This window comes from Delphinapterus leucas, chromosome 6 (assembly GCF_059928025.1).
Source record: "Delphinapterus leucas isolate spDelLeu-1000000601 "Yukka" chromosome 6, BTC_Dleu_Yukka2, whole genome shotgun sequence".
Lineage (NCBI taxonomy): Eukaryota > Metazoa > Chordata > Mammalia > Artiodactyla > Monodontidae > Delphinapterus > Delphinapterus leucas.
In genome coordinates this window covers 55,370,231-55,384,441 of record NC_143134.1, presented here as the reverse complement: position 1 = coordinate 55,384,441, position 14,211 = coordinate 55,370,231, and the positions used below count along the sequence as shown (strand labels likewise).

At 40.3% G+C, this 14,211-nt stretch overlaps 1 protein-coding gene across 11 annotated transcripts in view; it reads left to right on the top strand.

Moving 5' to 3' along the window:
- The window catches only part of FOCAD (focadhesin), a 322,109-nt gene that overhangs the window by 265,857 nt on the left and 42,041 nt on the right, over positions 1–14,211 (top strand). For 9 of the 11 annotated variants that reach the window (XM_022573810.3, XM_089913173.1, XM_089913169.1 and 6 more), the window contains 4 exons: positions 739–816; positions 9,388–9,459; positions 10,758–10,860; positions 12,732–12,812. In XM_022573810.3, coding sequence (XP_022429518.2) covers positions 739–816; positions 9,388–9,459; positions 10,758–10,860; positions 12,732–12,812 — 334 coding nt within the window. The remainder of the gene's footprint in view (positions 1–738; positions 817–9,387; positions 9,460–10,757; positions 10,861–12,731; positions 12,813–14,211) is intronic. The other 2 variants (XM_089913172.1, XM_089913171.1) reach the window with 2 other exon arrangements.

The following is a 14,211-nucleotide window of genomic DNA, read 5'->3' as shown; positions in this document are numbered from 1 at the left end:
GGAGTCTCTGTTTCCCCCAGTCCTGTCGAAGTCCTGCAATGAAATCCCACTAGCCTTCAAAGTCTGATTCTCTGGGAATTCCTCCTCCCGTTGCCAGACCAGGTTGGGAAGCCTAACGTGGGGCTCAGAAACTTCACTCCAGTGGGTGGACTGCTGTGTTATAATTGTTCTCCAGTTTGTGAGTCACCCACCCAGCAGTTACAGGATCTGATTTTATTGTGATTGCACCCCTCCTACCATCTCATTGCAGCTTATCCTTTGTCTTTGGATGTGGGGTATCTCTTTTTGGTGAGTTCCAATATCTTCCTGTCAATGATTGTTCAGCAGTTAGTTATTATTTTGGTGTTCTCACAAGAGGGAGTGAGCGCACTTCCTTCTACTCCGCCATCTTGAACCAATCTCCCCCAAGACACATGTATTTTTAATGCCTTATAAATGATACATCCTGTTAACCATTATAGTTTTCTTTTTTAACTGGCTATTTTGTCAGTGTGTTAATTTTAAAACAACACTGTGGTTTTGAAAAATAAAAAACGACAAGAAACCACCTAGAATCTAACAACTTTAACCTGTTACTTTATTCAAGTCTGCTGCCGTTCTCAGTTCAGTGACACAGGTTGTGTTGACCCTACAAATTTAGTACCATTTTGGCCAGTTGTTTTTCTTTGATATAATTTTTATCCACTTCAAACCCAAGGACTGTTTCCCTCTTGACATATTCTGATGCTTTGTTTTCAGGGCACCTCCACAATGCTGTGTTTGGCAGCTCTTCATGGCATGGTGGCCTTGGTAGGCTCTGAAGGGGATGTAATGCAGGTAAAGAAAAAAGGGGGCGGGCGGGTGGGGGAAGAAACCTAAATGTGTACGTAGTCACAGCAAGAAAAGAATACCCGGCGCGTCGAAGATCCAGGCCTGGCCGCGAGTCCAGAGTCGGAGAGCGCGGTCCCCTGAGCTGTGGGCTTGTGAAAGGTGGCTCAGTTTTACCCTAGCCGTACGTTAACACGTCTCACCGAGCATACGTTGCGCTTAATAATCGAGAAATAATGCATCTTTTCAAAACTTTCGTCATACTTTTAAACGTTTGCCCAAACGTGTGGTTGCGACTGGAAATGGGGCAGTGAGGTACCAGTAAAAGTTGTTTATAATAAGAGTGCACTAGAGGGGGGACCTTGAAGATGGCGGAAGAGTAAGACGCGGAGATCGCCTTCCTCCCCACGGATACACCAGAAATACATCTACACGTGGAACAACTCCTACAGAACACCTACTGAAGGCTGGCAGAAGACCTCAGACCTCCCAAAAGGCAAGAAACTCCCCACGTACCTGGGTAGGGCAAAAGAAAAAACAGAGACAAAAGAATAAGGACGGCACCTGCGCCAGTGGGAGGGAGCTGTTAAGGAGGAAAAGTTTCCACACACTAGGAAGCCCCTCCGCGGGCGGAGACTGCGGGAGGCGGAGGGGGGGGCTTCGGGACCGCGGAGTAGTGCACAGCGACGGGTGCGGAGGGCAAAGCGGGGAGATTCCCACACAGAGGATCGGTGCCGACCGGCACTCACCAGCCCGAGAGGCTTGTCTGCTCACCCGCCCGGGCGGGCGGGGCTGCGAGCTGAGGCTCGGGTTTCGGTTTTGGACGGAGCGCAGGGAGAAGACTGGGGTTGGCGGCTTGAACATAGCCTGAAGGGGTTAGTGCACCACGACTAGCCGGGAGGGAGTTCGGGGAAAAGCCTGCACCTGCCGAAGAGGCAAGAGACTTTTTCTTCCCTCTTTGTTTCCTGGTGCGCGAGGAGAGGGGTTTAAGAGCGCTGCTTAAAGGAACTCCAGAGACGGGCGCGAGCCGCGGCTAAAAGCGCGAACCCCAGAGACGGGCGCGAGCCGCGGCTAAAAGCGCGAACCCCAGAGACTGGCGCGAGCCGCGGCTAAAAGCGCGGACCCCAGAGACGGGCGGGAGACACTAAGGCTGCTGCTGCCGCCACCAAGAGGCCTGTGTGCGAGCACAGGTCACTCTCCACACCCCTCTTCCGCGGAGCCTGTGCAGCCCGCCACTGCCAGGTTCCCGGGAACCAGGGACAACTTCCCCGGGAGAACGCACGGCGGGCCTCAGGCTGGTGCAACGTCACGCCGGCCTCTGCCGCAACGTCACGCCGCCTCTGACGCCGCAGGCCCGCCCGGCACGCAGTGCCCCTCCTTCCCCCCACCCCGGGCCTGAGTGAGCCAGAGCCCCCGAATCAGCGGCCCCTTTAACCCTGTCCTGTCTGAGCAAAAAACAGATGCCCTCCAGCGACCTACACGCAGAGGCAGGGCCAAATCCAAAGCTGAGCTCCTGTGAGCTGTGAGAACAAAGAAGAGAAAGGGAAATCTTTCCCAGCAGCCTCAGAAGCAGCGGATTAAAGCTCCACAATCAACTTGATATACCCTGCATCTGTGGAATACCTGAATAGACAAGGAATGATCCCAAATTGAAGAGGTGGAATTTAGGAGCGAGATCTATGATTTTTTTCCCTTTTCCTCTTTTTGTGAATGTGTACGTGTATGCTTATGTGTGAGATCTTGTCTGTATACTCTTGCTTCCACCATTTGTCCTAGGGCTCTATCCGTCCATGGTTTTTTAAAAAAAATTTTTTTCTCAATAATTAATTTTAATTGTAATAACTTTATTATACTTTACCTTCGTTCCTTCTTTCTTTCTTTCTTTCCGTCCTTCCCTCCTTTAGACAACGAATCACCCCAAATTGAGGAGGTGGTCTCTGAGAGCAAGATTTATGATTTTTCCCCCTTTACCTCTTTTTGTGAAGGTGTATGTGTATGCTTCTGTATAAGATTTTCTCTGTATAGCTTTGCTTCCAACATTTGTCCTAAGGTTCTATCCGTCCCTCTGTTTTTCTTTTTTCTAAATATTTTTTAATTCAATAACTGTATTATACTTTGTTTTATTTTTACTGTATCTTCTTTCTGTCTTTTTTCCTTCTTTCCCTCCTTCCTTCCTTCCTTCCTTCCTCCCTCCCTCCCTCCTTTCTTTCCTTCTTTGCTTCTTTCTTCCTTCCTTCCTTTCCTCCTTTCCTTCTTTCTTTCCTCATACTTCTACTAATTCTCTCTACTTTTTCTCCCTTTTATTCTGAGCCGTGTGGATGAAAGGCTCTTGGTGCTCCAGCCAGGAGTCAGGGCTCTGCCTCTGAGGTAGGAGAGCCAACTTCAGGACACTGGTCAACAAGAGACCTCCCAGCTCCACATAATATTAAACAGTGGAAATCTCCCAGTGACCTCCATCTTAACACCAGCCCCCAGCTTCACTCAACGACCAGCAAGCCACAGTGCTAGACAACCTATGCCAAACAACTAGCAAAACAGGAACACAACCCCACCCATTAGCAGAGAGGCTGCCTAAAATCACAATAAGGCCACAGACACCCCAAAACACACCACCAGACGTGAACCTGCCCACTAGAGAGACAAGATCCAGCCTCATCCACCACAACACAGGCACTAGTCCCCTCCACCAGGAAGCCTACACAACCCACTGAAACAACCTTAGCCACTGGAGACAGACATCAAAAACAACGGGAACTACGAATGTGCAGCCTGCAAAAAGGAGACCCCAAACACAGTAAGATAAGCAAAATGAGAAGACAGAAAAACACACAGCAGATGAAGGAGTAAGATAAAAATGCACCAGACCTAACAAATGAAGAGGAAATAGGCAGTCTACCTGAAAAAGAATTCAGAATAATGATAGTAAGGATGATCCGAAATCTTGGAAGTAGAATGGACAAAATGCAAGAAACAGTTAACAAGGACCTAGAAGAAATAAAGATGAAACAAGCAATGATGAACAACGCAATAAATGAAATTAAAAGTACTCTAGATGGGATCAATAACAGAATAACTGAGGCAGAAGAACGGATAAGTGACCTGGAAGATAAAATAGTGGAAATAACTACTGCAGAGCAGAATAAAGAAAAAAGAATGAAAAGAACTGAGGACAGTCTCAGAGACCTCTGGGACAACATTAAACGCACCAACATTCGAATTATAGGGGTTCCAGAAGAAGAAGAGAAAAAGAAAGGGACTGAGAAAATATTTGAAGAGATTATAGTTGAAAACTTCCCTAATATGGGAAAGGAAATAGTTAATCAAGTCCAGGAAGCACAGAGAGTCCCATACAGGATAAATACAAGGAGAAATACGCCAAGACACATATTAATCAAACTGTCAAAAATTAAATACAAAGAAAGCATATTAAAAGCAGCAAGGGAAAAACAGCAAATAACACACAAGGGAATCCCCATAAGGTTAACAGCTGATCTCTCAGCAGAAACCCTACAAGCCAGAAGGGAGTGGCAGGACATACTGAAAGTGATGACGGAGAAAAACCTGCAACCAAGACTACTCTACCCAGCAAGGATCTCATTCAGATTTGATGGAGAAATTAAAACCTTTACAGACAAGCAAAAGCTGAGAGAGTTTAGCACCACCAAACCAGCTTTACAACAAATGCTAAAGGAACTTCTCTAGACAAGGAACACAAGAGAAGGAAAAGACCTATAATAACGAACCCAAAACAATATAGAAAATGGGAATAGGAACATACATATCGATAATTACCTTAAATGTAAATGGACTAAATGCTCCCACCAAAAGACACAGATTGGCTGAATGGATACAAAAACAAGACCCTTATATATGCTGTCTACAAGAGACCCACTTCAGGCCTAGAGACACATACAGACTGAAAATAAGGGGATGGAAAAAGATATTCCATGCAAATGGAAACCAAAAGAAAGCTGGAGTAGCAATTCTCATATCAGACAAAATAGACTTTAAAATAAGGACTATTACAAGAGACAAAGAAGGACACTACATAATGGTCAAGGGATCGATCCAAGAAGAAGATATAACAATTGTAAATATTTATGCACCCAACATAGGAGCACCTCAATACATAAGGCAAATACTAACAGCCATAAAAGGGGAGATTGACAGTAACACAATCATAGTAGGGGACTTTAACACCCCACTTTCACCCATGGACAGATCATCCAAAATGAAAATAAATAAGGAAACACAAGCTTTAAATGATACATTAAACAAGATGGAGTTAATTGATATTTATAGGACACTCCATCCAAAAACAACAGAATACACATTTTTCTCAAGTGCTCATGGAACATTCTCCAGGATAGATCATATCTTGGGTCACAAATCAAGCCTTGGTAAATTTAAGAAAATTGAAATTGTATCAAGTATCTTTTCTGACCACAACGCCATGAGACTAGATATCAATTACAGGAAAAGATCTGTAAAAAATACAAACACATGGAGGCTAAACAATACACTACTTAATAATGAAGTGATCACTGAAGAAATCAAAGAGGAAATCAAAAAATACCTAGAAACAAATGACAATGGAGACACAACGACCCAAAACATATGGGATGCAGCAAAAGCAGTTCTAAGGGGGAAGTTTATAGCAATACAAGCCCACCTTAAGAAGCAGGAAACATCTCGAATAAACAACCTAACCTTGCACCTCAAGCAATTAGAGAAAGAAGAACAAAAAAACCCCAAAGCTAGCAGAAGGAAAGAAATCATAAAAATCAGATCAGAAATAAATGAAAAAGAAATGAAGGAAACGATAGCAAAGATCAATAAAACTAAAAGCTGGTTCTTTGAGAAGATAAACAAAATAGATAAACCACTAGCCAGACTCATCAAGAAAAAAAGGGAGAAGACTCAAATCAATAGAATTAGAAATGAAAAAGGAGAAGTAACAACTGACACTGCAGAAATAAAACAAATCATGAGAGATTACTACAAGCAACTCTATGCCAATAAAATGGACAATCTGGAAGAAATGGACAAATTCTTAGAAATGCACAACCTGCCAAGACTGAATCAGGAAGAAATAGAAAATATGAACAGACCAATCACAAGCACTGAAATTGAAACTGTGATTAAAAATCTTCCAACAAACAAAAGCCCAGGACCAGATGGCTTCACAGGTGAATTCTATCAAACGTTTAGAGAAGAACTAACACCTATCCTTCTCAAACTCTTCCAAAATATAGCAGAGGGAGGAACACTCCCAAATTCCTTCTACGAGGCCACCATCACCTTGATACCAAAACCAGACAAGGATGTCACAAAGAAAGAAAACTACAGGCCAATATCACTGGTGAACATAGATGCAAAAATCCTCAACAAAATACTAGCAAACAGAATCCAACAGCACATTAAAAGGATCATACACCATGATCAAGTGGGGTTTATTCCAGGAATGCAAGGATTCTTCAATATACGCAAATCTATCAATGTGATAAACCATATTAACAAATTGAAGGAGAAAAACCATATGATCATCTCAATAGATGCAGAGAAAGCTTTCGACAAAATTCAACACCCATTTTTGCTAAAAACCCTGCAGAAAGTAGGCATAGAGGGAACTTTCCTCAACATAATAAAGGCCATATATGACAAGCCCACAGCAAACATCATCCTCAATGGTGAAAAACTGAAAGCATTTCCACTAAGATCAGGAACAAGACAAGGTTGCCCACTCTCACCACTCTTATTCAACATAGTTTTGGAAGTTTTAGCCACAGCAATCAGAGAAGAAAAGGAAATAAAAGGAATCCAAATCGGAAAAGAAGAAGTAAAGCTGTCACTGTTTGCAGATGACATGATACTATACATAGAGAATCCTAAAGATGCTACCAGAAAACTACTAGAGCTAATCAATGAATTTGGTAAAGTAGCAGGATACAAAGTTAATGCACAGAAATCTCTGGCATTCCTATATACTAATGATGAAAAATCTGAAAGTGAAATCAAGAAAACACTCCCATTTACCATTGCAACAAAAAGAATAAAATATCTAGGAATAAACCTACCTAAGGAGACGAAAGACCTGTATGCAGAAAATTATAAGACACTGATGAAAGAAATTAAAGATGATACAAATAGATGGAGAGATATACCATGTTCTTGGATGGGAAGAATCAACATTGTGAAAATGACTCTACTACCCAAAGCAATCTACAGATTCAATGCAATCCCTATAAAACTACCACTGGCATTTTTCACAGAACTAGAACAAAAAATTTCGCAATTTGTATGGAAACACAAAAGACCCCGAATAGCCAAAGCAATCTTGAGAACGAAAAAAGGAGCTGGAGGAATCAGGCTCCCTGACTTCAGACTATACTACAAAGCTACAGTAATCAAGACAGTATGGTACTGGCACAAAAACAGAAAGATCAATGGAACAGGATAGAAAGCCCAGCGATAAACCCACGCACATATGGACACCTTATCTTTGATAAAGGTGGCAGGAATGTACAGTGGAGAAAGGACAGCCTCTTCAATAAATGGTGCTGGGAAAACTGGACAGGTACATGTAAAAGTATGAGATTAGATCACTCCCTAACACCATACACAAAAATAAGCTCAAAATGGATTAAAGACCTAAATGTAAGGCCAGAAACTATCAAACTCTTAGAGGAAAACATAGGCAGAACACTCTATGACATAAATCACAGCAAGATCCTTTCTGACCCACCTCCTAGAGAAATGGAAATAAAAACAAAAATAAACAAATGGGACCTAATGAAACTTCAAAGCTTTTGCACAGCAAAGGAAACCATAATCAAGACCAAAAGACAACCCTCAGAATGGGAGAAAATATTTGCAAATGAAGCAACTGACAAAGGATTAATCTCCAAAATTTACAAGCAGCTCATGCAGCTCAATAACAAAAAAACAAACAACCCAATCCAAAAATGGGCAGAAGACCTAAATAGACATTTCTCCAAAGAAGATATACAGAATGCCAACAAACACATGAAAGAATGCTCAACATCATTAATCATTAGAGAAATGCAAATCAAAACTACAATGAGATATCATCTCACACCAGTCAGAATGGCCATCATCAAAAAATCTACAAACAATAAATGCTGGAGAGGGTGTGGAGAAAAGGGAACACTCTTGCACTGCTGGTGGGAATGTGAATTGGTTCAGCCACTATGGAGAACAGTATGGAGGTTCCTTAAAAAACTACAAATAGAATTACCATATGACCCAGCAATCCCACTACTGGGCATATACCCTGAGAAAACCAAAATTCAAAAAGAGTCATGTACCAAAATGTTCATTGCAGCTCTATTTACAATAGCCCGGAGATGGAAACAACCTAAGCGCCCATCATCGGATGAATGGATAAAGAAGATGTGGCACATATATACAATGGAATATTACTCAGCCTTAAAAAGAAATGAAATTGAGCTATTTGTAATGAGATGGATAGACCTAGAGTCTGTCATACAGAGTGAAGTAAGTCAGAAAGAAAAAGACAAATACCGTATGCTAACACATATATATGGAATTTAAGGGGAAAAAAAATGTCATGAAGAACCTAGGGGTAAGACAGGAATAAAGACGCAGACCTACTGGAGAACGGACTTGAGGATATGGGGAGGGGGAAGGGTGAGCTTTGACAGGGCTAGAGAGAGTCATGGACATATACACACTAACAAAGGTAGTAAGGTAGATAGCTAGGGGGAAGCAGCCGCAAGGCACAGGGATATTAGCTCGGTGCTTTGTGACAGCCTGGAGGGGTGGGATAGGGAGAGTGGGAGGGAGGGAGACGCAAGAGGGAAGACATATGGGAACATATGTATATGTATAACTGATTCACTTTGTTATAAAGCAGAAACTAACACACCATTGTAAAGCAATTATACCCCAATAAAGATGTTTAAAAAAAAAAAAAAAAGAAAAGAAAAGAATACCCAATATCTCAGTATGCTAAGGAAAGAACAATATATGATCATGGTATTGTTTACACTGGGCTTTCTAATGCCTTTATATATGGAAAATTGCTCTTGGTCAGGAATTCTTTCTATAGAGGTATGTTCCTTATTTTATTTGGTTTGTAGGAATTAAACCTAGTCAACTTATATACTTTCTGCAAAATTCTCTGAATGAGAAAAGTGATTGGATCCTAAGAAATTTAAAAAGCCATTCATAAGAAACTCCGTTTTGCATCTGTGATGTTTAAGTTTATATCTATGTAATTATGCTTTCACTTTAAAATGTTTTGTGTAGTGGACATATGTATATGTAAATTTACAAGTAATTCTAAGGTGTTCCTTTGTTCATACAGTAAAGGTTTATTACGTGACTGCTACATGCCACACTGAACTGGTGCTAGGAAATCAGTGATTTCATAAAGCATGGGCACTGCCTTCAAGGAGCTCACAGCTTTTGTTTTTGAAATATAAGGATATAATGATAAATTATTTCACAGCTTAGATGATGATAACTCATACACTGGGAATATCATTATTTACTTCTGGGGGGATGCGGGATGGGTATTTCTCCTTTTTCTTTCAGCTGAAGTCAGAAGCCATCCAGTCCTCTCATTTTCAAGGCAGACTTAATGAAGTCATTAGAACTTTAACTCAGGTGAGAAGGGGAATTTCAGACCCTTGAGTGGGAAAACAGATATTCCCCTTTGTGGTCTTTTTTCTTTTTCATGATATAAACTGTTTTACTTAGACAATGGGAAAATCTCTGGTTATTCATGGTGAGTTCAAGGGTCATTGGAGAATGGTTTACGGCCCTGCATAATTTGCTGATCAACACACACCACCTCTGGAAAAAAAGAAAGCTGGCATTTTTGAGTTAAGTTGGCACTGGTTTCTCTTAAAAATTAAAACCTGACCTTGCAAAGAATGTCAGGCCCTCCAGACAAGGAAAAGTGGAAGACAGTCAAAGGGCAGGGCATATATCTAAGCAGAATGGTCAAGAGGCACTAGTTCAGATGTCATTGGTAAAAGTATTTGGGTAAATTATGGTCAGCATTCTCCTTGTCTAAAGAATAAACATGTCCATCTGCTGAGAAATGATTTTATATTTTCAGATTTTTATTTTTAAAAAATCATGATGTTCATTGAATAAACTTAAAAGTACAGGATGAAAGAAGCTGAAAAAATATCAATGATGTTCCTCCCAACCTGAAGCAGCTGCTACTAATATTTGGTCATATTTCTTTTTAAGCATTCTTATTTTCTCTGCATAGTTGTATTCTTACCATATGTAGAACTTTGTATCCTAGGCTTTTCACTTAGCGTACTTGTTTTCTTTCTTGCCAAATATAGCTGGTTATAATACTCACCACATAAAGAAGTTTTAGGAATTCATGGTTTAAAAAGCAAACAAATTTCTGAACAGAAGAAACTCTCTTTTGCATGTATGAATATGAATATTCTCCAAAAAAATTCTACTGAAACATAAGTTGCTGTAACTTGGGGAAAAATCTATAAATGAAAACTATTATTTTAAAAATCTTATTATGAATGATAAAACAGTAATAGAGCATTATGCAAAGAAGAGAACAAAATAGTATCCCCTTCTACTTTTAAAGGTACTTTAGTTTTAAGCAACTATCGCCTCTTTTTACTTTTTGGATTTTCTTTTCTCATTTTTTGAAAATTCCTTTAGACCAGTCTGAGTCAGTGAAAACTGAGACAACCACTGGTACGTTCCATCATGACTGATAGATTCATTCATTCATTCAGCAACACTTGTTGATCACCTCTATGTCCCACGTTTAGTATACTAGACAGTTGATAGTACATCTTGTATCTCATTACCAGCCAAGCCACCACCTCATAAAAGATTAGTGACCTCCTGTGAGTGGCCTTGTATTGAATAGAATTTGGATCTTGCCCCATCATTGAACTGTTACATTTCATTTGTAGGTCATCAGTGTGTCTGGGGTGATTGGTCTTCAGTCAAATGCAATCTGGCTTCTAGGACATCTTCATCTGTCTACTCTGTCCTCAAATCAAAGTAGAACCTCGGGTAAGACTGGAGTCATAGAACACTGGAGCTGGAAGGAGGGATTGCTGACGTGGGGCAATGTGCTTTGTTAAGAGAGTTAATTTTCACAGCTACCCTAGCACAGTAATATCGGTGGTGGATATTACTGTCCCTCTTTTACATCAGAGGAAAATGGACTGTGGAGAGGTCTCCTGACTTGCCCAGGGTCACATAGCAGTAAATGGTAAACATGCGGTTTGAACTAAGATCTGTCGGCCGCCAAAGCCCATGCTCTTTTCACTCTTTCTCTCTGCCTTCCTTGGAGATCGGTTTAGACATTGAGTCTAACCCCATATTTTACAAATGGAGAACCCGAGGCTCAGAAAGATTACATGACTTAGGTATAAGCTTAATGAGAAATTCAGAAACTAGGAATCAGACCCTTGAAGCTTGGAACAGAGTTCTTTTTATTTTACTAGATGTAATCATAGTTTGTATAATATTCATATTTCATTAAAAAACTCTTCATATATGGCTGGAATTCTTCTGGCCCCTGGTTTTGAGAAAATAATTGGGTAAGTACTTTTAAAGATGTATATCTCCTTGGCCTTGGAATTAAAATCCTAGGTCTTAATGTAACAAGGCTTTTTCTATTTCCAGCTTTTTAATAAAAGCAATAAAAATATTTGCAGTTCCCACATGCTTAACTTATGTGTGTACTTGGAGATCTTCCGGGGAAGGCATCACTGTAATGCACTGGGACCTATAGCTACTCCTTGCTCTTTATAGAATTTTGACCACTGGCTCTCTTGGACTCATGCCAGGGAGGTTTAGGTACCAAAGATTCCTCATTAAAACCTAGTTTCACATATCCCCTGACAGGTAGTCTACAGACAGCATTACCATGGGCTACTATAATTACTGTCTCCCTCATTTTCAATCACTCCTCAGCTATAGAAATAGGACATGGTTTCACAGCATTCCCAATATAATGAACTTTAGACAACTAGAAGCTGTCATATTAAAACTGGAAAAGGAAAAAAAAAGTAGTCATATTAGAAACCCTTGGTATTGCTAGTTTTGAAGGGCAGTGCTCTCACAAGGTCCTGGTAAAATAGCATGTGTATGTCAGGCTTTTGCTTTTTCACATAGGCTTTTAATTGTTATACTGTGGAGTACACGGTCTGGCCCACATATACTGAAGGCAGGTCGTAGTGAATCATCTTACACCCAGGTTCTTTGGAGCAACATGATTGTGTGTCTGGAAAAGTTGAGCCATCTATCCCAGTAAAAAACATTTCATGAAACAATTATGTGGAACTGGGAGGAAAAGAATCTGGGAAACTCCCAGGACTCAACAAGCATAAATGTCACTCCTTCATTGTTCCAGGTCAGCAGGCACATCTGGTTATTTGCACGTGTTGGTCACATAGAGGTCCCTGCCTTATGAAGTAAGAGACTAGCTGATATCAATGCTGATTGATGTATTTCCATAGTTCATATATCTGACTCAGGGTTCCCTGAAATAGCCCAGAGAATGGTGGTCTCATCCTAGAAGCCCAGTAGACTCCTTGCTGACACAGAGGAAGTCACTGGATTGCAGCTCATTGATGTGCCAAAGTGGAAAAGGGTTTTTTTAAACCACTTCAGTACAATTTTTGTCCTCTGTGGTCTTTCAGCCTCCTCTAGATTTACCACCGTTTTAGATTTGCTTGCATAGCCTAAGTGATGACTTCAAGGCCAGTCACTTAACCTAATAGAATTAGTTGCAACCACAGAGTATTGTTCTGAGATTAATGGCATAAACACTTCTGCTTTGTCTCTAGGTTGATATGGCAGCATGACATCATTGTCCTTCCTTCATTAGTCCCACCAGGTTCATTGGTTAATTTGATCATTTCCTGTCTCCACAGTTCCTACGGACTATAGCTATTTGCCTGAAAGCAGTTTTATTAGAGCATCCATTGGCTTCTTCATTACAGGAGGAAAAAAAGGCAAGTGAGCACATTTCTTGAACTCTATCATACTGTCTACATGTCAAGTTTGTGCGCCCTCAGCTTGCTTCTGTAGAATTAAACAATACAAATCTGAAGGGGTGAATAATTTCTCCTGCCAGATCATCTTTGCAGTAGAGATGACTAGGAGACCAACTACAGTAAGTGGTACAGAAGCATACACACTGTGTGTACTGTTGGAACTACCATATGTGATCTTGGGGGACATGTGAATATCTTAATCTTCCTTTTGGCCATTTCGAAAGTATAAGCGCACATTACTTTTCTTGTCAATTTCAAGTGAGTGTGACCTAAAAAGAGAAAACACACATGGGTGCTGTTTGTATTCCAGGACCAGACTTGGAGGTAAGTCTTCTCCCTGAACCTTGTGTGATCACTTTGTGTTGTTGGAATCACTGGCTCTAGTTCTTAATTTTAGTTTCTGTTCTTTTTCTCTGCACCAGTTGTCCCTTTGTGATTCTTTTTTGCTGCCACACACAACCTAAAGACAGAGATTGAGTGCCTTTTGTTTATAACTGGAGTCAAAATAATGCCACATAAATTATTAAATAAATGCTCTTTAATGATACACACCTACCATTTCGTGCTATGAGGAAAAAATGGATCCGAAATGAGCATGTCATGGCTCAGGAACCAGTTTTATGTAATATTCTTTCACTGATGTGTGCTAGTTTCATTCTTCGTTGGGTTGGCTGTGTCAGTCTGGGCAAAATCAGTGCCTGTATTACAACAAGACCATCCCAGTTTTAGGGGAAAAAAAGTTTTTAAACCAATTAAAATGAAGACATCTGGAGACGTCTGAAGTCATTGATTAATGAAGGTCATGGAAGGATAAAATCTCACCATTGGAAGGGACATTAAAAGTCATGTCCGTTGTCTAAGTTTCCACTGGGTACAGAAATCCCTGGAGCTTCCAGATTGTAAACTACTTTCATAGGTTGGACATGAATTCCCTTAGTTTCTGCAGTTCTAGAAATTGTGCATAATATTATCCTCAGGTCGCGACTTAGCATAATTTGCTTTTACATATCCTCAGTAAAAATTGGTATAAGGTTATGTCATGGTTGTACAAGATATGTTTATATATGAACATGTCATATATATAATGTGGAGTTAATTGTTTATATTGCCATAAATTAAGTGTTTTTAAAGTACAGAGATGTCTCCATTAGGAGGAAATTGAATTCTTACTAAAGGAACATCTAAAATTTCCATGCCTAGAATAATTCTAGGAACATATATTTTTGCTCTATTTTTTGTTAGTTTGCTCACTGGTATCTTATAAAATTTTTAAATGATGATAGCGTGAGATATTTCCATGAAATATAAAACTCTTAAGACCAAATGAAAGACATACTCTTTTTCTTTTCTAGTGACT